This window comes from Balearica regulorum, chromosome 1 (genome assembly GCF_011004875.1).
Source record: "Balearica regulorum gibbericeps isolate bBalReg1 chromosome 1, bBalReg1.pri, whole genome shotgun sequence".
In the NCBI taxonomy this organism is placed as follows: Eukaryota; Metazoa; Chordata; class Aves; order Gruiformes; family Gruidae; genus Balearica; species Balearica regulorum.
Window position 1 is genome coordinate 1743532 of NC_046184.1, and position 19195 is coordinate 1762726.

The window sequence follows — 19195 nt, forward strand, 5'->3', positions numbered from 1 at the left end:
TTTTTCCCCTCATGCTAGACTTCCAAAAAAAAAAAAAAAAAGTGAGAAAAAGAATTCCCAGCCCTGCAGGTGTTTATTCCCCCTCGTGGCTTTGGCCCTACAAGTTTCCATCCTTCAGGCTCAAGAGTCCTGAAGGACCTGGAGGGGATGGGTGGGTTTGGGGCAACCAAGCCCTAATTTGTGGGTTTTTGGGCAGCATTGCTCCATCGTCCCTTCCCTGGGGGCTGGGAGGGAGGACACTGGGCACCTTCAGGGCCATCACGGGGTGCAAAGCGCCTTCAGGCATTTGCCGTTTTGTTTTTGTCACCTGGGATGACTGTCACCTGCTCTGACCTCTATTCCGCACCGAACTTTAAACCAATTCCCTCACCCCCCGTCACCACAGTTTAGGTCCCCATCTCGCCAACCCCCCCCCCTCCCCATGTGAAAATATTCATCTCGCACCTTCTTGACCCAATTTAGCCCTTTTCCTCCCCGCAGCTCCAAGCCGCAGCCGTGGGCGGTGGGATTTGGCACCTCCCTGCCTCTCACCCCACCGGCCGGTGACTCACTGACGGCTCCGGCCGGTTCCCGGGACGGGTTTGGCCGGGACAGGGAGCGCTGCTGAAGCGGGGGGGACGGCAGGACTGCGGTGCCCAACCTTGGCCGGTGCCAGCCGGAGCCTTCCCACAGCCCTGGGAAAGGGGACAGCTGGGAGGGGACTGGGCTGGGGGCCACCATCCCGATGGGATTTAAGAGGCCCCGGGGTGCTACCGGGACGCAGGACGGGCTCTTTCGGCTGACGATGAGGGTCCTCGTGCTGCTGGCTGCCCTGGTGGCAGCAGTCGCCGGCACCGAGACTTTTGTTGGGTAGGATTGGGGCTGGCGGGGGGGTGGCTGGGGTGGGGACAGCGGCACCGGTTGGGGCAGAAGGAGGTGGGTCAGCCCCGAGGGGACGCAGACGCCCCCAGGAAGAGGCTCAGTTCACATCCCCAGGGCTGGGGGGGGGACACGGCTGGAGTGGGGGGGTTAGGCTGGACCCAGGGGGGTGGCACTTGGCCTCGCACCCCCCCCCCCCCCAACACCCCCTGACTCCCCCAGACACCAGGTGCTGCGTATCGTCCCCATCAACAATGAGGAGCTGCAGAAGGTGGAGGAGCTGCAGGAACTTGAGGAGCTGCAGGTACCGGGTCCAGCGGCCAGGGTGGCTTTTGGGGACAACCCCCAGCCCATGTCCCTTGCTTTGCACCCCCCAAGCCACGCTGTAGAGCGAGGGGGGGCTGGGGGGGGGGCTGGATGGGAGACCAGCTGGTGAAAAGCAAGAGGGAAGCTGGCTCAGGGGGGGCAGCCCAAGGCCGGATCCGACCCCCTCGTCTTGCTTTCTCCCCTTCCAGTTGGATTTCTGGCTGGCACCCCGTGGCCTCGGACACCCGGTCGATGTCCGCGTGCCCTTCCCCAGCCTGCAGCCCCTCAAAGCCCACCTGGAGGCCAACGGCATCTCCTACTCCATCATGATCGAGGATGTGCAGGTCAGCAGTGGCGGAGGGGAGGCGGGCGAGACGTGGGGTCTCGGCGCGGAGGGAGACGAGATCTCATCCTGCCCTGCGTCCCCCAGGCGCTGGTGGACCATGAGCGGACGGAGATGCTTCGTAGCCGACGCCAGCTGCTGCTCTCCACCAGCACTTTTGACTATGCTACCTACCACAGCCTGGACGAGGTGAGAAAGCACAAGATTAGGGGCATTTTAGGGGGGGGAAAAAAAAAAACTAACACAAAATACCCCTGCATCCTGAAACTGCTTTTGCAAAGCCCTTTGCTCCACGTGCAGCAAGGGCAGGGGGCGAGGCAGGTGTGACCCCCCCCCCTCATGCCTCTCCTCCAGATCTACGCCTTCATGGACCTGCTGGTAGCCGAAAACCCCAATCTGGTCAGCAAGCTTGAGATTGGCCGGTCGACAGAGAACCGTCCCCTCTACGTGCTCAAGGTGAGGATTTGGGGTTCGTGGGGTGACCGGAGGAGGGAGCAGGACCCAGGACGAAGGCAACCGCCCCCCCTCTGCTCTTTCAGTTCAGCAGAGGGGGAACAAACCGCCCGGCTGTCTGGATCGACACCGGCATCCACTCCCGGGAATGGGTGACGCAGGCCAGCGGCGTCTGGTTCGCCAAGAAGGTATGGCCACCTTCCAGACACATCTTATGGCCCCGGGGGTCACGAGGTCCTGCAGCCACCGTGGATGCCGAGTGGCTTACCCCACAGAGAGGACAGTGGTCCGGCAGCACCAGGGAGCCCCAAACCACCATCCTCTCTAGATTGTCCTGGATCATGAGAACGACGAAGGTCTGGCCTCTGTCTTGGACAAGATGGACATCTTCCTGGAGATCGTCACCAACCCGGATGGCTTCGTCTTCACCCACACCCAGGTAATCTCCCTGGCTTCCCTCTCCCTTCCTACAGCCATGCTGGATGAGGCTGGGGAGCTGCACACGGAGGTCCCTGAAAGCTCAAATCCTCCTTGTCTACATTTCCATGGGGTGGGAAAGGGACCACTGTGACCCGTTAGCCCTCTCAGATGACAGCTCCCCATCCACTTGAGGCTGGTGGAGCTCCGACCCCGGACACCAGCTGAGACGGCTCTGCTCTTCCAGAACCGCATGTGGCGCAAGACCAGGTCCAGGCACTCGGGCTCCCTCTGTGTCGGCGTAGACCCCAACCGCAACTGGGACGCAGGTTTCGGAGGTCAGAACTCTTCCGCTAACCCCACGGAGGCGTTCCGTCCCCCATGTGGAAGCTCTGAGGCCACTTCTGACTCAGAAAGATCCACTGATGTCTCCTGGGGAAGAGATGGGATTTACTCTCTGTGGCAGAGATGTGGGTTTGGGCTCCACCAGAGCTTTGGTGTCCCCTAGTGACCAGCACAGTGGGGACCACAAATGCAAGCCACCACACAAACATCTAGGAGGAGCTCCAAGAGCATTCCTTGCTGGCCACCAAGCAGCTGAGGTGTGGGAAAAGCTCTTGGGCTTGGAAATGGAAGAGGCCCTTTGACCTTGTGATTCTTTGAGCCACCCAACTGCCACCAAAGCCACCAAAACACCCACACCATGTTTTCACTTCTCCACAGGGCCCGGGGCCAGCGGGAACCCCTGCTCGGAGACGTACCACGGACCCTATGCCAACTCGGAGCCCGAGGTGAAGGCCATTGTGGACTTTGTGAAGAACCACGGGAACATCAAGGCTTTCGTCTCCATCCATAGCTACTCCCAACTCCTGCTCTACCCCTACGGCTACACCAGCACCCCAGTGCCTGACCAGAAGGAACTGGTATGGCCGACGTGGAGGTTTGAAGGGGGCCGGGATGATGGGAGGCTGCTCTCCTCCTCCAAGGAGGAGCAACCTCCATCACGCACTGTGGAGGGGGCATTGGCAAGCCGAGAAGAAGCCCTGGCTCCTCTGCCAGCCCCTGGGGACTCCCCCAGGCCAAAGCTACCAAGCTTTGGGATCCTTTCTGCCTGTGGCATGAGGATAAAACCTCTCCTGCAGGCTGTATCCCACAGGCTTTCCCCTTCTCTGGCTCATCTTTCTCTCTTCTCTGCATCCTCAGCACCAGATTTCCGAGAAGGCAGTGGCAGCTCTGTCTTCTCTGTACGGCACTTCCTACAAGTATGGCAGCATCATCACCACCATCTGTGAGTAACGGGGGGACAGCAGTGGTTTCCCCCCCCACCATTAAACCAAAATCATCACTCACACCTCGGCACCTTATGAAATAACCCCGTAGGACACAAAGCGACTAACGTTTCACATCCCTCCCATTGTTTCCCCACTCAGATCAAGCGAGCGGAGGAACCATCGACTGGACGTACAATCAAGGCATTAAATACTCCTTCACCTTCGAGCTGCGGGACACGGGGCGCTACGGGTTCCTGCTCCCCGCCAAACAGATCGTCCCGACTGCCGAGGAGACGTGGCTGGCGCTGAAGGTCATCATGCAGCACACACTGGACCATCTCTACTAATCGGGATTGAGGGCTGAGCGATGGTTTAACTAGCTGGAGGAGGAAAAGAATGCAATAAATAAATGTAAAGAAGGATAAAGAAATACTTTTTGTTGTTTCTCTTATTTCAATCGCGGTGAAAAAGCTTTTTCGGAGATTGACTCGGCACTCCTGTGGATAGACACGGTGGCAGCCAATATAAACAGCGCACGCTGGCCCAGCGGCCCGAAAAGGGCATTAAAAGAGTATGAAAATAGTGGGACACAAAAGAAAAGAACGTTGCTTGTTTTCCCTCTGCTCTGGCAGAGGATGGAAGGGGAAGAGGTTCAGTCTGACACTTCCTGAGCACAGCAGAGACCTCGGACACCACAGCTGTGCTGGCAGGAAGGGCGCCCACCTTCCCCAGCCCTCCCAGGGGCCGGGGCAGCTCTGGGATGCGATGGAATTGGGTTAGCGCGGTTTATTCTGTGTATTTTTGTGGTTGAACACCAGCTTGCAGCGCTGGTAGAAAGGTCTCTCCTCACCCACGGCAGTCCCACGAGGAAGAGGAACCAAGACCTGCTGAGTCCCAGCTTCTGCAGGCACCACTCCACGCTCTCCGTTAGCTCTCAAAGCTCAAACTGAAAAAAAATACTCAACCATATGGTGTCATTTACTTTTTATTAAACAAATTAAAACTCCCAGACTATATAGAGTTTGACTCTGTCCTCCAAATAATACTAAGTCAAGAGTCCAAAAACATACAAAATCCATCAAGACAACGGGAAAGTACATTCAGCTTTTCCTTTGACATCCTGGATTTGGAGGATCTTAAACAGCTCAGATTAGTTTTTTCCGTCCGTTTCAGAAGGAAGTTTTCACGCAGCCCAGAGCGGCCAGGGATTTTGGATCCGTCTCTCAAAATCAGGACTTTAAGCCAACACAATGACCACTGCTCTCATCCCCATTTTCAGATAGATGCATTTTATACACTTCCAAAGGCTTGTGGAGCTGAGAGATCTCCTACTCGCACACCGGTGGGACCCTGCGTGCTGCGCTGGTCCGTGTCTTTCAAGCACTTAATAAATGGCTCTTGGCTCTCACCTCTCCTGCGTGCATTCAGCTAAATCAATCAGGTAGTATTGTTTTTCAGAAAACCAGCCTAGGCAAGCTACAAACTGAATTGCACAGGAGATACCGCTTATTTCACGACGACATAAAAATGGAAGTGCTGTACAAGAAGCAGCAGCGGACTCGGGATATCGAGATCAGACTACGCAGCTGCAAGAGCCATGTTATATCTTCAAAGCTAAACACAGCATTTCTGTTTTATTTAGCTTTTATTTATTTCATTAGGCCACCAAATAGCATCACCTCTCAGTAACTAAAGCCCCAAGAGCTGAATCAGCTTCCCAAGGCTGCGAGTGAAGAAGAGTGTGGACAAGCAGGTCCCCCGTGGCTCCAGCTTTGAGCTCATACCACTTAAATAAACACTTTTCTCTCAAGAAGCGATGCTGCTGTTCCACGGAAAGCCAACCACCCTGACCCAGAGGACAAACTACTTCATTCAAAATAAACACATCTAAAACTAAACCAACAAGAAGTCTTCCAGAAGTAGGATCGAATAGGAAGGTAAGAAAGCAGAGCAGTTAGTAAGATGGTGAAATGCATCCAGCTTCCTAAGGGTGGGCTGAAATAAGATCTTTAATTTTTTCATCTGTTTTTGAGGGGTTGGAAGGACAGTTTGTACAAATGAGAGCTGGTTTGTACAACGTAAAGCACCCAAGGGTTTCCTTGGGAAGTTGGGAGCTTTAAGGTAACCCCCTGTATTTAGATTTTGTTACGCATAAAAATACAGATGTGTATTCGAACACATGGGGGCATTCAGCTCTTTGTTCAGTGCATTTTAAATGTTGGCTCTGCTCTACGCCTCTTGATTTCTCCCCTTATTCTCCCTCCGGGGGATCCCTACACAGCATCAGAGCTCTGTGTTCACCACCTCGCTCTTCTCTGGAGAGCGCTGAGGTCACGGCTGTCATCAGAATGAGACTGAGTCCCTGTATCAGCACTCCTCTGATTTAAGACTCGTGGAGACACAACAAACACAATAAATGTGCTCAGGGATGTTGAGTCTTAAATTGCCAAACAGGAAATTAGGCGCAATTTCTCTCACCCTTTAATCAGAATTATTCCCTGATGATCCACACCACAGGTGAATTTTGGGGTATGTTGAAGATTCTACTTCAAAAAGTGGGGGGGGACAAAATCCACTGAAATCCAAAAAGCCAGGCACAAAAACCTCACAAGCCCAAGAAACCAAAGCTGGCCCAACCTGAGCAATGCTGTAGGTCAAGGCTAGAGAGCAGGATCTCTCTGAGTCACCTATGATGGTCTCTAGTAGGCAACTCTGCTTCGTCACTGGGTAGTTTCAGGTGATTTCTAGGTCACCCAGCTAATATTGGTATGGTGGTCACATACCAATATGGAAAGCTGTGATACTTGTTTTCAATGAGATCTTCACGCCCTGTTCAGTTACCAGATTCATGGTCCCTGGTTTTAGGGACCCTGGTGAGAGGGCAGAAGAAAATTTCCCTTCAACCACCTTAACCTTAAAGAAGCTACTAAAAAAAAAAAAAAAAAACCACCCCACTGGCAAGGGCATAACTGGGAATAAATTTCCAGCCTCTATCAGGCACTGGAACTGCAGAGCTCTTTGCTGCTCCACTGAAGAACACAGCTTGCCTCCAAATATCAGAAAAGCATTTTACGAAGCAAAATGACGCTCTCCCTCCTAACCTTGACTGGCAGCTGCCTGTACGATGGTTAGGGAAGTCAGTGACCGGCTCCTCCGTGTACACTGTAGTTTTCTGCAGCTCTAGTGACCTGCAGCCCGCTCTGGCAAGTCAGAAAAGGAGCAAACCACCAGCGTGCAGTCAAACTAAGAAGACACTCTGCCTGCACACCAAGAGGAGGGGCAGAGCAGGTGATTTTGCTCTAAGACATGTCAGCTAAAACCCTGCTCAGCACATCTGGCAGCCTTACTCTCTCATTTAGAACCAAAATCACCACATAGTAGCGCTCTCTGTAACCACAGCAGAGCAGGAAAAGCACAGTTAGAAGCCAAACCTTCCAGATAATAAGGGAGAAAAAGAGGAAAAAACACAGTTATCTTTTCCTCCAGCTCACCTTTAAAAATACAAAACTGTTTCACAAACTGTCCATGAGAAAATGCAGCTGTCACGTTACAGTGCCACGCTGGGCATTATTGCCAAAAACATCTTTATTACAAATACTTCCGTTCATTAACATAAATTAAAAAAAACCCAAACCACGGAATCCTCTCTCCAACATTTTGGCAAGTTGCTGAATGTCTGTATCTCTGCTACAAAACACCACAGTTTTTGCTCACAGACAATTTCTGGCCCATTTACCTTCACGTGTTCTCCTGCTCACAGTGTCTGCAGTTCCGGGCACAGCACAGGAGTACGTTACAGACACAAATTCATTTGTCTGAACTACAAGCTTTGCAGAACCGTTTCTACTGGTCGCAGGCTTTACTACCAGTTTCCTCCCTCCCCTACAAAATCAGTTCTATCAACTCTGTCCTGACACTGCACCTAAAAGGCAGCCTTGCCAAAGCGATATCGTTCCTGCTTCTATGAAATGTCAACCGTTCCAGCTCCCCCAGCCTTACCCAAGCTGCCATTTCTATATCACCGCTGCTTTTCTCTGTGGATTCCTAAAACGACAAACGGGCTGCACCGCTCAGGGTTCCCAGAATCTGGACACTCATTTATTCAGTGGAAGAAGACACCGTTGCTTATTTCCACGGCCTGTTCTGGAGGCTGCTCCTGCTGAGCGAACGAGCGGTGACGGATCCCACGTTGCCAGCGGTGCTAGGGAGACTGGGGCTGCTCCTCACAGTTGTCACCTTGGAATCACGGCCTGAAGAACCACGGCTAAGACGGCCTGGGGGAAAAAAAAAAAATAGAAAAAAAAAATCAGCAGCTGCATGTGTGATGGGGCACAAGGACACACAAATGATCTGTTGCCTTCACTGGCTCTCCAGCTCTCACTGTAAACATATAGACCCACGAATAATTCGGTGGGGGGTTCTAGGCACTCTCTACCTAGCTGTGCAGGCCTAAGAATTTGAAAAACTTACTAATCACCAGGAAAACCTAAAGACATTTAAATATAGCGGGCAGAATCGTAAATGCCCACCCTCAGCAGGTCCAGGATTTTGCGACTGTGTAGCTATACAAGATTTAAGTTCTCTGGGATCAGCACAGCACAGATTTTGGTGGATCTTCTCAGTCAGTTTGAAAAAAACCAACAAAACCAAAACCAAACAAAAAAAACCCCCAAAACCAAACAAAACCCAAACATTCTCCCTCTCCCAGCAGTCTCATGGAAAGACTAGAACAAAGCAGAGAACTGCTGCAGGGCAGGCTCAAGAGCTACAGAAAGCGGCCGCAGCATTTGTCCTGGAGTCTTACTGGCAGCATCTGAAGGAATGTGCTCCTCTTCCAAGTAGAACTTTATCTTTTGTAGATCATCTGCAGAAAATCTCCATTTATTCTCAGCAGGCGCGGGTGGCACTTTGGGAGAAGTCTTTTTTCGGGCAGATCCAGTGGGAGCTGCCACCTGGCAGGACACGGGGAGTGAGCCGGTGATCAGACCTTCTGGAATCTTCTGTGCGAGGACCTTCAGGCCTGTAGACATATAGATCACGCATTATGAGGCTTTGGGCAACGTGGTCTAGTGGAGGGTGTCCCTGCCCGCAGCAGGGGGTTGGAACGAGATGATCTTTAAGGTCCCTTCCAACCCAAACCATTCTCTGATTCTATGATTATCAGTGATTTTACCAGTCACACATAAAACACTCGACAGAGCTGAATATCCAGCTCTTTCCAATCTCCAGCTCACACAACCCTCGCTCTCTGCTCTCGATCTACCCACCCGAGATCTCAGGGAGTCCTGCCCATCCCCACTTACCTCCAGACAACATAAATAAGTTCTCAAAGCCCCTCTCACACATGGTTGTTGCAGCCTGGCTGGCTAACCTCTCATCGTTGTCATACAAAATGATAATTTTGCCATGTGCATTTTTCTGATAAGTAGAAGAGCTAAGGATTCAATTGTAAACTTAAGGTGACCGTTAATACCTTTCAGAAAGAAAAAGGGAGACAGACAAATGGGACTGGAGACTGAGAGACTCCCTACTTGATTTGTGAGTATCAGGCAGGAACGCCTTCCCTTCACCTGTGCTTTAAAACTGATTTCTCAGTAGCTGAGGCTTGCCAGGCGCTGGAAGGACACGGCCTAATCCCCATGGGAGCGCAGCCCCTGCAGCAAGTGTCCGCTGCTGTTCTGAAGGTTAGTAACAGGCAATAGCAAGAAGAACCTTCTTTTACAACCTCCCCTCTCCAACCTGGGAAATTATCAGCCTAATCCTGGCTAATAATCCTCTTTCTGTCCTCCAGAGAAAAGCCAATCCCCATCAAGGTGCTGAGAGGAAGCCAAAGGATTTAATGAACGCATCCCTCAGGAAGCCCAGCACTCCAGCGATAGCGAGGGACGGGTGCCCAAGTAGTACGGCTTTGCCTTCCAGTAGTCAAAAATCCCAAGAAATGTCAAATTCAGGCAGCTCCCACCAGAGTCAAGAAGTGTTACAGCCTGGAGGAACTAGGATCCAGCATCTGATGGTGGCAGCGGAGCCGCACCAGGGAATCACAGCCAGTGTAAAGGACAGCCCCCCCTATCCTCCTTGAAATCCCCAGATTTTGTTGGTTAAGCATTGTCCCGGTGACAGTGACTGCTATAGCTCCAATTCTTTTTGGAAGCCCCCACCAATATCCCCCCAGTTTCTTTTTTTTAATTTTATTCCAGCACTTTTACATATGAAGGATACATATTCCAGAATACTATTTGTATATGGATTCATGGTTCTAGACAGCGTTGCGATAGGGTAGGAATAAGCTGCAGAGGAGGAAAAAAAAAGAAAAAAAAGAGAAAAATCATACAGCAGCTGAACACCAACCATCACACAACCTGGAATACAACTGACACAGACTTGTTAGAGTTCAACAGACTTGAAAACCCACTGAGTAAGGGACTAACATCAGCTTGGTCCCCTCATCCCTTTCCAGGGGACATGGGTATAACTGGATGAGTGCTGAGAGCATTCTGCACCCAAGTTGTTTTCCACCTTGGGGGGAAAAAAATGAAGCCAGCCAGACTATGACACAGAGCTGAATACAGGCTCCCAGCTGAGCCTAGGCTGCTGTGGGATTCTGGCGTCCTCACCTCCAACAATGTGACATTGGTCATACGCATCTCGGTCTCGTACGTCCAAAAGCAGGAAGGGGCAGTCGGGGTAAGGCATGTCTTTAGCCTGAGCGTCCGCTTTCTTTGGAGTGTCCTTTTCTATATCCAGTTCACCAACGCCACTTATCACACTACAAAAGGAAAGAGGAGGTTATGGTGCGAGCTCTCTCTGAACACTTCTGTACCTCTTCATCAGGTCAGAGTGCTTTTCCATCGACTGTTCCAATAGCCCATTCACGTTTCAGTACAGCCAGACACCACATAAAAATGGAGAGTCTATTTCAGGCTTTCCAGTACATCTTAAGAGACTGATTTCATTTTTAATCAATATAAAAAAACTAAACAGACTACAGCTTTGCTGTGTGAACGTACTATACTCTTCTGGATCAGTCAAGTCCAGGAGTTTTATTCAATGTCCTAAGTGACTCTGAGGTGAGGGAGAATAATTCTAAGAAGCTGCCAAGGTCGAGACATCAGTGAGTGAGGCACAGTAAGTAACTGTCAGTCACTAGTCAAGGTCAGAGATAGCAGGAAGACACCCTAAGAGGAAGCTTTGTGAAAGAAAGGGTTTGGAAATTTGACTCTTATTTTCAGTCACGGGACAATCCATTAAGATCATCAGGAAAGCACATTACTGAGTGTACCAGAGCAGTTTATAACATGGATTCTTGAACCCAGGGACCTGGATCAAATCCCTCAAACATATTTCCTTGTCAGCCATTTAAACAATCATCAATTGGCGACAGTGTTGGGTTACAGCCGGAAACCAAACTCCTTCAGACAGGAAAATTTGCCAACCCTCTTTCCTGCTCACATCCCCAGACCTGCAAAATCAGGCTTTACTGAGAAATACAGTATAAAGACACTTAGTAGCAACTTAAAATAACTAGCTGGATAAAAATAATTATCTTCTAAGACAGGAAGACTGTCTTAGACATTGTATACTATTATGAGGCACCTCTGCAGCGTGGAACGATAGGATTCCCCAGCTCCTGTGTTGTTTATGAACAGGACTGGACTAGGTGTCCCATCAGGGCTTCCTTTCCCATTTGTCCCTGCTGTGACTTCAGCATCTGCATCTGGAGCAGCAGAATCACCATCTGGGGAGAGAACAGGGTGCAAAGAGTTAAAATGCTGCAGACAATAAATAAGCAGGTTTTAAGCCCAGCTTCTATTCTTAGACGAAAGCACGTCTCTTAAAGGCAGCCTTATCTTCATCCTCTTACAAGAATGACTTACCAAGAGCCTCATATTCAAAATAGTAAAAAGCCATGCGATTTTTAAGGACTCAAGATCTCATTTCAAGAATTCAATAAAAATTTAAGTCTTGATGCATGATATCTACTGAGTTACTACAATAAACTTAGCAGCATGAGGTCCTTCTTATTTGCAAGCCTCTCTGTTTTAGGAGTGTTTCTGTTCCCAAAGTGGAACGGCTGCAGGCCACAAGTTATTTTTTTTCCTCCTGATTAAAAGATTTGCTGAATAGTCAGCTATGTCTGTCAGGACACAGTTCACCATATGACAGTGATCTACAGCCCTTTCTCTTTGTGCTTACAATAAATACTGTTACCTTCCAGCTTGTGGATCTCCTCATTTGTCACTTCTAAGGTTTCATCAGATAGAGAGGCAACCTGGATGACCTGCAGGAAACAAAAGCAAGCAAGGATACCTTGATACGCATTGCACCAGTGGGGGATCAGCTTAAGGAAAAACAATCCTCAAGCCAAAACATGTTTAACTCAACACAATTTCTACTGGACTTCAAGGTCACATATAGGTGCATATATGACGCCTGTGCTGCAAGGGTGGCTTTTTATTAAACAAAGCTTGTAGCAACCCCCCCCCAAAAAACACTCAGCCTTAGAGTAAAGAAAAGCCAGATATGCCATGCTGGCAATATCAAATACCAGAATGCTTTCTGATATTTATGAAGTTCAGTCACCGGCTGCAACTGAAACATTTCGGAGAATACGCTACACCGGCTAAAATCGGTTAATTGGTCTGTGAGAGCAGACCTGAGGTATTCACGTGTTAACTCAGTTCAGCACACCAGTGAGAGTCACAGGATTGGTCTTAATAAGCCAGGGGAACTAAAGACACAAGTCTGCAGAAATCCACTCCTTCAGTATCTGCAAGTTTAACCTTCCCTTTCCTGCTCTCCTTAGAAGACAGCTTGTTTTTACTAGTCTTCTTGAACCAACATGTAAGCAACACGTAGCTCTTTATTTACTGATCAATTTTTCCATTTTTTCGTCTTTTGATTCATTACTTTTAATTAAAAAAATACGCAGAAAGCCTTGACGTCACAACCTTCCCATCTTGTGCAGTTAAACCCGCTATTAAGGAGGGCTTCAGGCTGTGACTGCTTGACACAAAGCTCGATAAGATCAGATTTGAATGCTACTTTACATAGCCCTTTTCTTTTGTAAGAGGCTTGAAGATCCTCTTAAGTTAACAAATAGGGAACAAATTTCAAAGACAGGGTCACTACAAACTTCAATTTGCAACTAAAAATATTTGACTACTCTGGAAACACTGGCAGGAGCGGTTTGCTTTTATTAAGGGGAAATCTATGAGGGCAGGAAGAAGCCAGTACGGAAGAATTACACACTAAGGCTACATAATTACACAGAAAGCTTTAGACAAAGCAAAAATGCTGTTCACAAAAGATAACAAACTTCCACAGAGGCCAGAGATGGGAACTATACATACCAACTGGGCCAAAGTAGTGACTTTCAGTCTTTTAAACAGCTCATCCTTTTTATATCTGTAATCTTCAAAAACAAAACAGAAGAGGATAATGTAAATTTTCAATTAACGTCCAGCTTTCGCAAATACCAGGCGATAGGCTTAGTCCCAGCTATTCTCGTAGACTCTCTTCTCCAAGGCGGCAGGATTTCGGGCACTAAGCGCGCGCTGAAAGATCGGAGCGGCAAACCCGAAGGCTTTGTGAAAAGTAAAACCAGTTATAAAGAGAAATCTTTGTCCAAATGTGATTAAAATGGAGAAGGCAGATTTAGTTGCCTTTAGACTCTTTTGTGCTTTCTGTGCTTACTGGGGGAAGGAAGCGGTTTCATGAATTTATCACCTTGCCCGTTGTTCTCTGAAGCCTGCTATGGTCACGAAGCCTCTTAAACCAAAAGATTTAATTTACCTGAATTTTTAATTTGTGTAAATTACAGCAGAATCAGAGCATAGGAGCACTATATCTCAGACTATGTCTTATCAAATACTAAGCTAAACACATATGTTTAATCCTACTGATTAAAATACTCCAGGTTTTCTTACTTTATCTGACAATTCAATTCCGATCCCTACAATTTGCTAATTGGATATCTAAAGGAACGGATAACTGACAGAAGGTGTTTAACGCAGAAAACTGAACAGCGGATCGGCCACATCATTGCTACGGAGAAAGTGGACTAATTGAGCCTTAAGACTGAAGACAAAGCTTAGGCAGCAAGAAAACCGAGCGGTCTGTTGGAACAACTGGCAAACAACCAGAGCAGAGATTAACAGTGCTAAGTAAGCGATGACAAGGATGGAAGCCTGATTGCATACAGATACTCGAGCTGCATAAACACGAGGAAGAGAGAAGCCTTCTACTGTGAAACAAAAGGGTGTATGTAGTAGGAGAGAGAAGCTAGACGAGTATCAGTAGGAACATCTTGATATGAAATAGCCCCCCCACGTGAAGTAATGGAAGCTTCATCCTTTGGGAAATTTACAGCTAGAAAGAGGGCGGGGAGGAGGGAAGAAAAAGAAAAGATCAATCCTGCACTGGCAGGGAAAGGCAAAAAAGATCAACAAAATTCCTCCCGTGTCAGGTACTGCAGCTGCAACCGAGTTCTGCATGCAGGTCTTGAAGCCACGCTCTAATGAACCTAAGCGCTCTCAAAAAATAAAATTGCCTCTCCCTTCTTTTCTCTTCCTCCTCCTCCCTTACTAGGCTCCACCTCTGAAGGCACAGATTTTTATTTTTAAAAATAAAGAAAAATCCTTCGCATTTTCTAACAATTTTAGTAACTGTTGGAGGATATTCCAAACCGGTCTCTCTCCAGCTGTTCAGCTAAGAGGGCTAACAACGGAGAACAGGACTTTTATCAAATCCAGCCAATAAGCAATTCTAAATCCTCTGAAACCATCTGCTGAATGCTCCATAGCTTAAGCAAGGGAAGATAGGGGACAAGGGGGAAGGGCTCCAATTCATATTCCTGTAACCAATACACAAAAAATTATGGCAAAATTAGCTTATGGAAACTCTCCAGCTGCGATTTGTTTAGAGAAGGAGCCACGCGAATGCTGGAACTGAGATCTCTTCCCAATACAAGCGGTGATCACACGCTTCCTGACAGATCTTCTGCTCGGACAAGATTCTGCCCGTACACAGCCAACGGGCACATTATGGTAGCTGAACAGACACAAAAAGAGAAATTGTGAGCTTTTATCTCTGGGCTTCTTTTATTCCTATCCTTTCATCTTAAATACACTTCCTGAAGAGGTAGGCCAACAAATTTTCAGCATTCAGAGCAAGCAGAGTTCCCAAATTTAACATCCCATCCCATAAATTTTTTATTAGGCTGCAAAGCAATGTCTGCTTTCTACTAAGCAACTTGTCTTAGAAAGAAGTAGCCCATCCAAAATAACCCAGTACACTGCAGCATATACTACAGCTTTCAAACCATGGGTCTAAAGTATAAACTGTATATAAACTAGATTTCAGAATGTCAATTACCCTGGCAGTTCTTGCAAAACCACCTGGTTTCAAGCCTCAAGCTCGGGTTGCTAAAGCCTCCCTTTATAACTCGGAAATAACAGCAACAATTATCTTTTATACAGCCCATTTCACCTGCCCGACACAAAACCTGCACGTAGCCCATGTCCAAATGATTAAAATTCCTCAGCCACGGACAAAAAGAGCCCTTCAGTCATGTAAAGAGCAAGAAATAAATTTAATTTAGAAGGACAAATAAAAGCAGCAAAGCTTATGAAGTACTGGATGTATAAATACAAACACTGACAAAGCCAAACTGTTGTCACAGTGCTTATACAATACGGCTGCTAGATGGTTTCTTCCCACCTCAGGCAAGGATTATTCACTCCAGAACAAGCCTTTATGACCTAGATCTTGCTTTCACCACCCAAAATTATTTCTATCAAAAAGAAAAGACAAAAGTGTTGTTATTACAAAGCCCAAAGCGGAGCAGATCGATCTGAATGCCTGCGCAAGCCTCCCAGCAGTTATCAGAAAGTTCAGAAGTGCTGCTTCCGACTACAAAAGCAACGTGACGTACCCGGTTCTGTCCTGGAAGGTCCATTCGGATTTTCTGACATTTTTTGCTTCAGTGAACTGGTCTGAAGCTGTAATTATTGTGTATTCAAGGATGTGCTCCTCGAGGCTTCAGCAATGAGTGAAGCAACACCAGAAAAAGGGAAGAGGCTTCGTGTCTCTCCTCAAGTCAGTCCTCCAAAGGACAAATCATTGTGGTTCCAGCTCTCTTATCATTTTTGATTCCACAGCAGGCTCACGGTATTAAGTCCCACTCTCTCAGATTACACAAGAGACAGAGAGTTGACTGTACTAGGTATTTAAAGTTGTGTCCAAACGGTGTCATCTATCCATGAGAAATCAAGGGGGAGAAGTTTCTAAACTGCCTGGGAACACAAGGTGCCTATTCAGCCAAATATAATGAGAAAGTTTCTACTGGACTCCAGAACCACGATGAAACAAAAGAACTCCTACATGAAACGAAATCAGATTCACAGCAGAGATTGAAAACCAACTAGACCCATACAAACAAGATTTTCAGCACAGATAAAAACCGATGGCAATCCAGCGTTAAGCACTGAAATCTTAGTCGGTCAACACAGCATTTTGGAAAGCAAGATCATTTCTCTTTTGATTTTCCCCCAAAGACCACAGTGTTTAAAAAAACCCAAACACAAAACAACCAACAAACCAGCAACAAAGGACCATTTTGCATGAAGCCAAGCACAAATACATTTATGGGACAGATTAGCGACCTCCTTTATAATCTGAATGTTAACATCTTAGAGAAATACAGTAAGTGGGTCTAAGAACTAAAACTCAACATTCAAAGTTCTAATTAATCCTCATTAATGGGGATGATTTTTCTTTCACATCAATAAACGCAGCTTGTGGGTTTAATAGCTTTCCTGGCTCCCTATGTGAAAATAATCCAGCCAGTAGCTGGAAATCAAGTAGTAAAATATTAGCTTTTCCAGTATGAATTTTTTAAAAGCACCTATTTTCAGCAGGAAAACAGACTGAAAGAAAAATCAGTGAGGTTTTCATTAGCCTGAATGACCCAAAGTCTTCAAAACATCAGTGTTTTGTTCTGGTGAAATCAATGAATTACATGGGAATGAGCCTGTCTTTTTCCTATCTTGGAGTATTCTAATAGAATTCTAAATACTCTACAATTATACACAAGTAAAAGAACTCAAGCTCAATCATTTTGTCACCTAAAAGTGAAATAGAAGTCTCAGAAATGCAGTCTGAGTCTTTCCAGATGAGTCTAGTCTAGTTTTCTTATTCCAGAGACCTTCTTCCTGCCTGGTTTCCATTCAATACCAAAATTCACACAAAGAAGGATCTGGAAAGACTCCTACAGCTGCCTGCCCGGCTTCTTACGTTAAATCTGTAAAGTTCTGTGAGAGACAGAGAAATAAGGTGCAGGATAAAGTGGAATGTGTCCAGCAAAGAATCAAGGTAGAAGCATCTTTCTAACTGTAGAAACTCCTGCGTGTTCCTACGGTTCATGCGTGTAAATGTGGGAATCATCGGAGTAGAGACTTCCGAGCAAACAGAGGGCCTGGGATTCAACTCCTGCTCTTTCAGTTTTGAACTAACCCACCGCAAGTTACATTCTGCTCCTCCCCACATACTCACTTCTTTTAATCTCTTCCAACTTCTCAGTGTATTTTGTCAAACTGTTTCCTGTAACAAAAAAAAAAACGAACAAACAATCAGTTCATTACAAATTTTTTTATTAGTGGTTTTCTTCAGCACTATTAAGGCTTAAATTTTATTTTTTTGAAGGAAAAGATCAGGCTATGATACAAATACTTGTTGCAGATCGTCTTTCACCGTGACAACACGAGGCAGCCATAAATCAAAAAGTACTGTGATTTTCCCCTTAGCAATTTTCTCTTGCAAGGAAAACCAAGCTAAATAGCCAAATCAGTCGAAGGACTTGTTGGACCCCAGCTGCCAACAGTCTCCAGGAACAAGCAGTGCTCTGTAGCTTAAAAGACTCTGTACCGGAGAGGGGAAGTCACTGTGAACGTTCACAACCAGGAGGAGCTCAAATCTTCTGTGTATATTCCCAGCACTACTTCAGTTCTTCTAACAGAATGCAGCCAAGTTTTATTTTACAGGATTTTCAGTAAGGGGTGTGGAAGTATCCACACCCTGCTAGTCCGAACAGCGATATTCGCAAAAAACCCAGCCTCGTAGCACCCTTCCCATTTACAAATTCCATACCGAGCCCCCTCTACTCAAAAGCTAAGTTACTTTGATGCTGCTTTGGACTACAAAGCCATCACCTTCAGAAAGTCACTACCTAAAATTCAGTACATTACAGGTCCATATGTTATGGCCCTCTTTCTAAGGGAGCTGAAATCAGGACCTTGGTATTCAAATCCTGCCTCCACCACACCGCTTCAAGCGCAACTGCGTCCACACTGTCCCTTCTCCAATATTTCTTGTGTTGATATTATAGGCGGGTGTTACTGGATAAAAATTCAACCACTTTAACAACAAAAAAATCCCCAACGACATCCTCCAAATAATTATCTTGATTTACACCCTTGCCAAGATAATATTTTATACAAGAAAAGCCCACAGGAAGGAACTCCAAGACCAGTAATTTCTATAGGAACTCTCACAACAGAGCCCGATGTAATAAGGTGAGATACATCGTAATTGCGATGTGAGTTCTGACATTAAGGTAAAGTTAAGACATTCAGCATATTTTTGTATATTTCTACATTCACATTTTGGTTTTTTACCCTATGACGTCACTTACCAGTATCAAGGCGGGTTTTTATATGTTGGTATCTGGGATTCTGAGGGATGCGCCTCGTTAAGTACTGTTTTAAAAAGGAAAAGATAAGAGGAAGTCAATATACAGCCACATATTTTCTTTAAAGGCAGAAAACCATTAACAGAAAAGGCAATTTGAAGAGCTCCAAGAGACAGCAAAAAGAGAAGCAAGATCACAGGCATCCTCTCGGACAATTCTCCACTCTCGGGCGGAAGGAAAGATCTCCAACCCGATTATTAAACCCCCTGCCGAACCGCCACTTTAAAGCCTAAAAAGGCGAATCTCTCCATCCGCCACTCACCCGGAGCACGCCCAGCTCCAGGGGCCCCAGGAAACCTCCCCCAGCCCCGAGTTACACCTCTGGAGGCAGCACGGGCCCACTGAGGCCCCCGAGAGCCCCTCAACCCTCCGGGCACCCCACCGAATCGGTCCCCACACCCCGCAGCTCCCAGGGACGCACCCAGGGCTGTCCCCCCTCAGGTCAGGAGGCCGCCGCCGCTCCCCGGCCCGGACCCCAGAGTCTCCCCCCCCCTTTCCCCTCGCTCCCCGCCAGCCGGCGGGAGGGTGAGGGCGAAGCGAAGAGCCCCTCATCCCACCTCCGGGTCCCCGACACTCCTCCTGCTCGACATCTTCCCACAGCGGACACCCCGCCGCTCGCTCCTTCCCTCACTCCCGCCTGCCCGCCCGCCCGCCCTCCGGTTCTGGCGTCCCACCCCGCAACTACCCCAGCCCCGATTGGTCGTTCGCCGTCCCCTCGACCAATCAGACGCCGCGTAGGGGCGCGAGAGGGTGACAGCCCTCAATCGTCGCCGGGCAACGGAGGACGCCGCGGCTGCACGC

General features: G+C 47.7%; 2 protein-coding genes across 3 annotated transcripts; one reads left to right on the top strand and one right to left on the bottom strand.

The window, feature by feature from the left end:
* The first annotated feature begins 711 nt into the window (after positions 1-711).
* Positions 712-4078, top strand: LOC104634964 (carboxypeptidase A1). The gene is made up of 11 exons (XM_075753106.1): positions 712-849; positions 1081-1162; positions 1374-1508; positions 1595-1696; positions 1862-1963; positions 2047-2148; positions 2289-2399; positions 2625-2715; positions 3101-3300; positions 3581-3665; positions 3808-4078. Exons 1-11 carry the CDS (start codon positions 725-727, stop codon positions 3993-3995), a joined length of 1323 nt encoding a protein of 440 aa, XP_075609221.1. The 5' UTR covers positions 712-724; the 3' UTR covers positions 3996-4078.
* Positions 4079-4621: 543 nt separating this feature from the next.
* Positions 4622-19052, bottom strand: CEP41 (centrosomal protein 41). Of its 2 annotated transcripts, XM_075753222.1 has the most exons (11): positions 18952-19052; positions 18338-18401; positions 17200-17247; positions 12999-13060; positions 11857-11926; positions 11242-11383; positions 10263-10414; positions 9868-9935; positions 8952-9066; positions 8453-8668; positions 4622-7922 (listed from the first exon to the last, which is right to left on the bottom strand). In XM_075753222.1, the coding sequence occupies exons 1-11, from the start codon at positions 18982-18984 to the stop codon at positions 7774-7776; spliced, it is 1119 nt and encodes a 372-aa protein (XP_075609337.1). In that variant the 5' UTR covers positions 18985-19052; the 3' UTR covers positions 4622-7773. The 2 variants fall into 2 exon arrangements, with proteins under 2 accessions (XP_075609337.1, XP_075609424.1); XM_075753309.1 differs by lacking the exons at positions 8952-9066; positions 9868-9935 and having other exon boundaries at positions 7631-7922; positions 18952-19042.
* Between the last annotated feature and the right edge of the window lie 143 nt (positions 19053-19195).

What these genes read in the sequence shown, in the direction of transcription:
- LOC104634964 (XM_075753106.1), top strand. Translation starts at nt 725, where the DNA reads ATGGGATTTAAGAGGCCCCGGGGTGCTACCGGGACGCAGGACGGGCTC. An exon ending in AGGAACTTGAGGAGCTGCAG is followed by an intron (nt 1,163 to 1,373) that starts GTACCGGGTCCA and finishes CTCCCCTTCCAG; the next exon opens with TTGGATTTCTGGCTGGCACC. An exon ending in GTCCCCTCTACGTGCTCAAG is followed by an intron (nt 1,964 to 2,046) that starts GTGAGGATTTGG and finishes CTGCTCTTTCAG; the next exon opens with TTCAGCAGAGGGGGAACAAA.
- CEP41 (XM_075753222.1), bottom strand. Translation starts at nt 18,984, where the DNA reads ATGTCGAGCAGGAGGAGTGTCGGGGACCCGGAG. An exon ending in GGAGTGTCGGGGACCCGGAG is followed by an intron (nt 18,402 to 18,951) that starts GTGGGATGAGGG and finishes TTTTTAAAACAG; the next exon opens with TACTTAACGAGGCGCATCCC. An exon ending in TCACTACTTTGGCCCAGTTG is followed by an intron (nt 11,927 to 12,998) that starts GTATGTATAGTT and finishes TGTTTCCTGCAG; the next exon opens with GTCATCCAGGTTGCCTCTCT.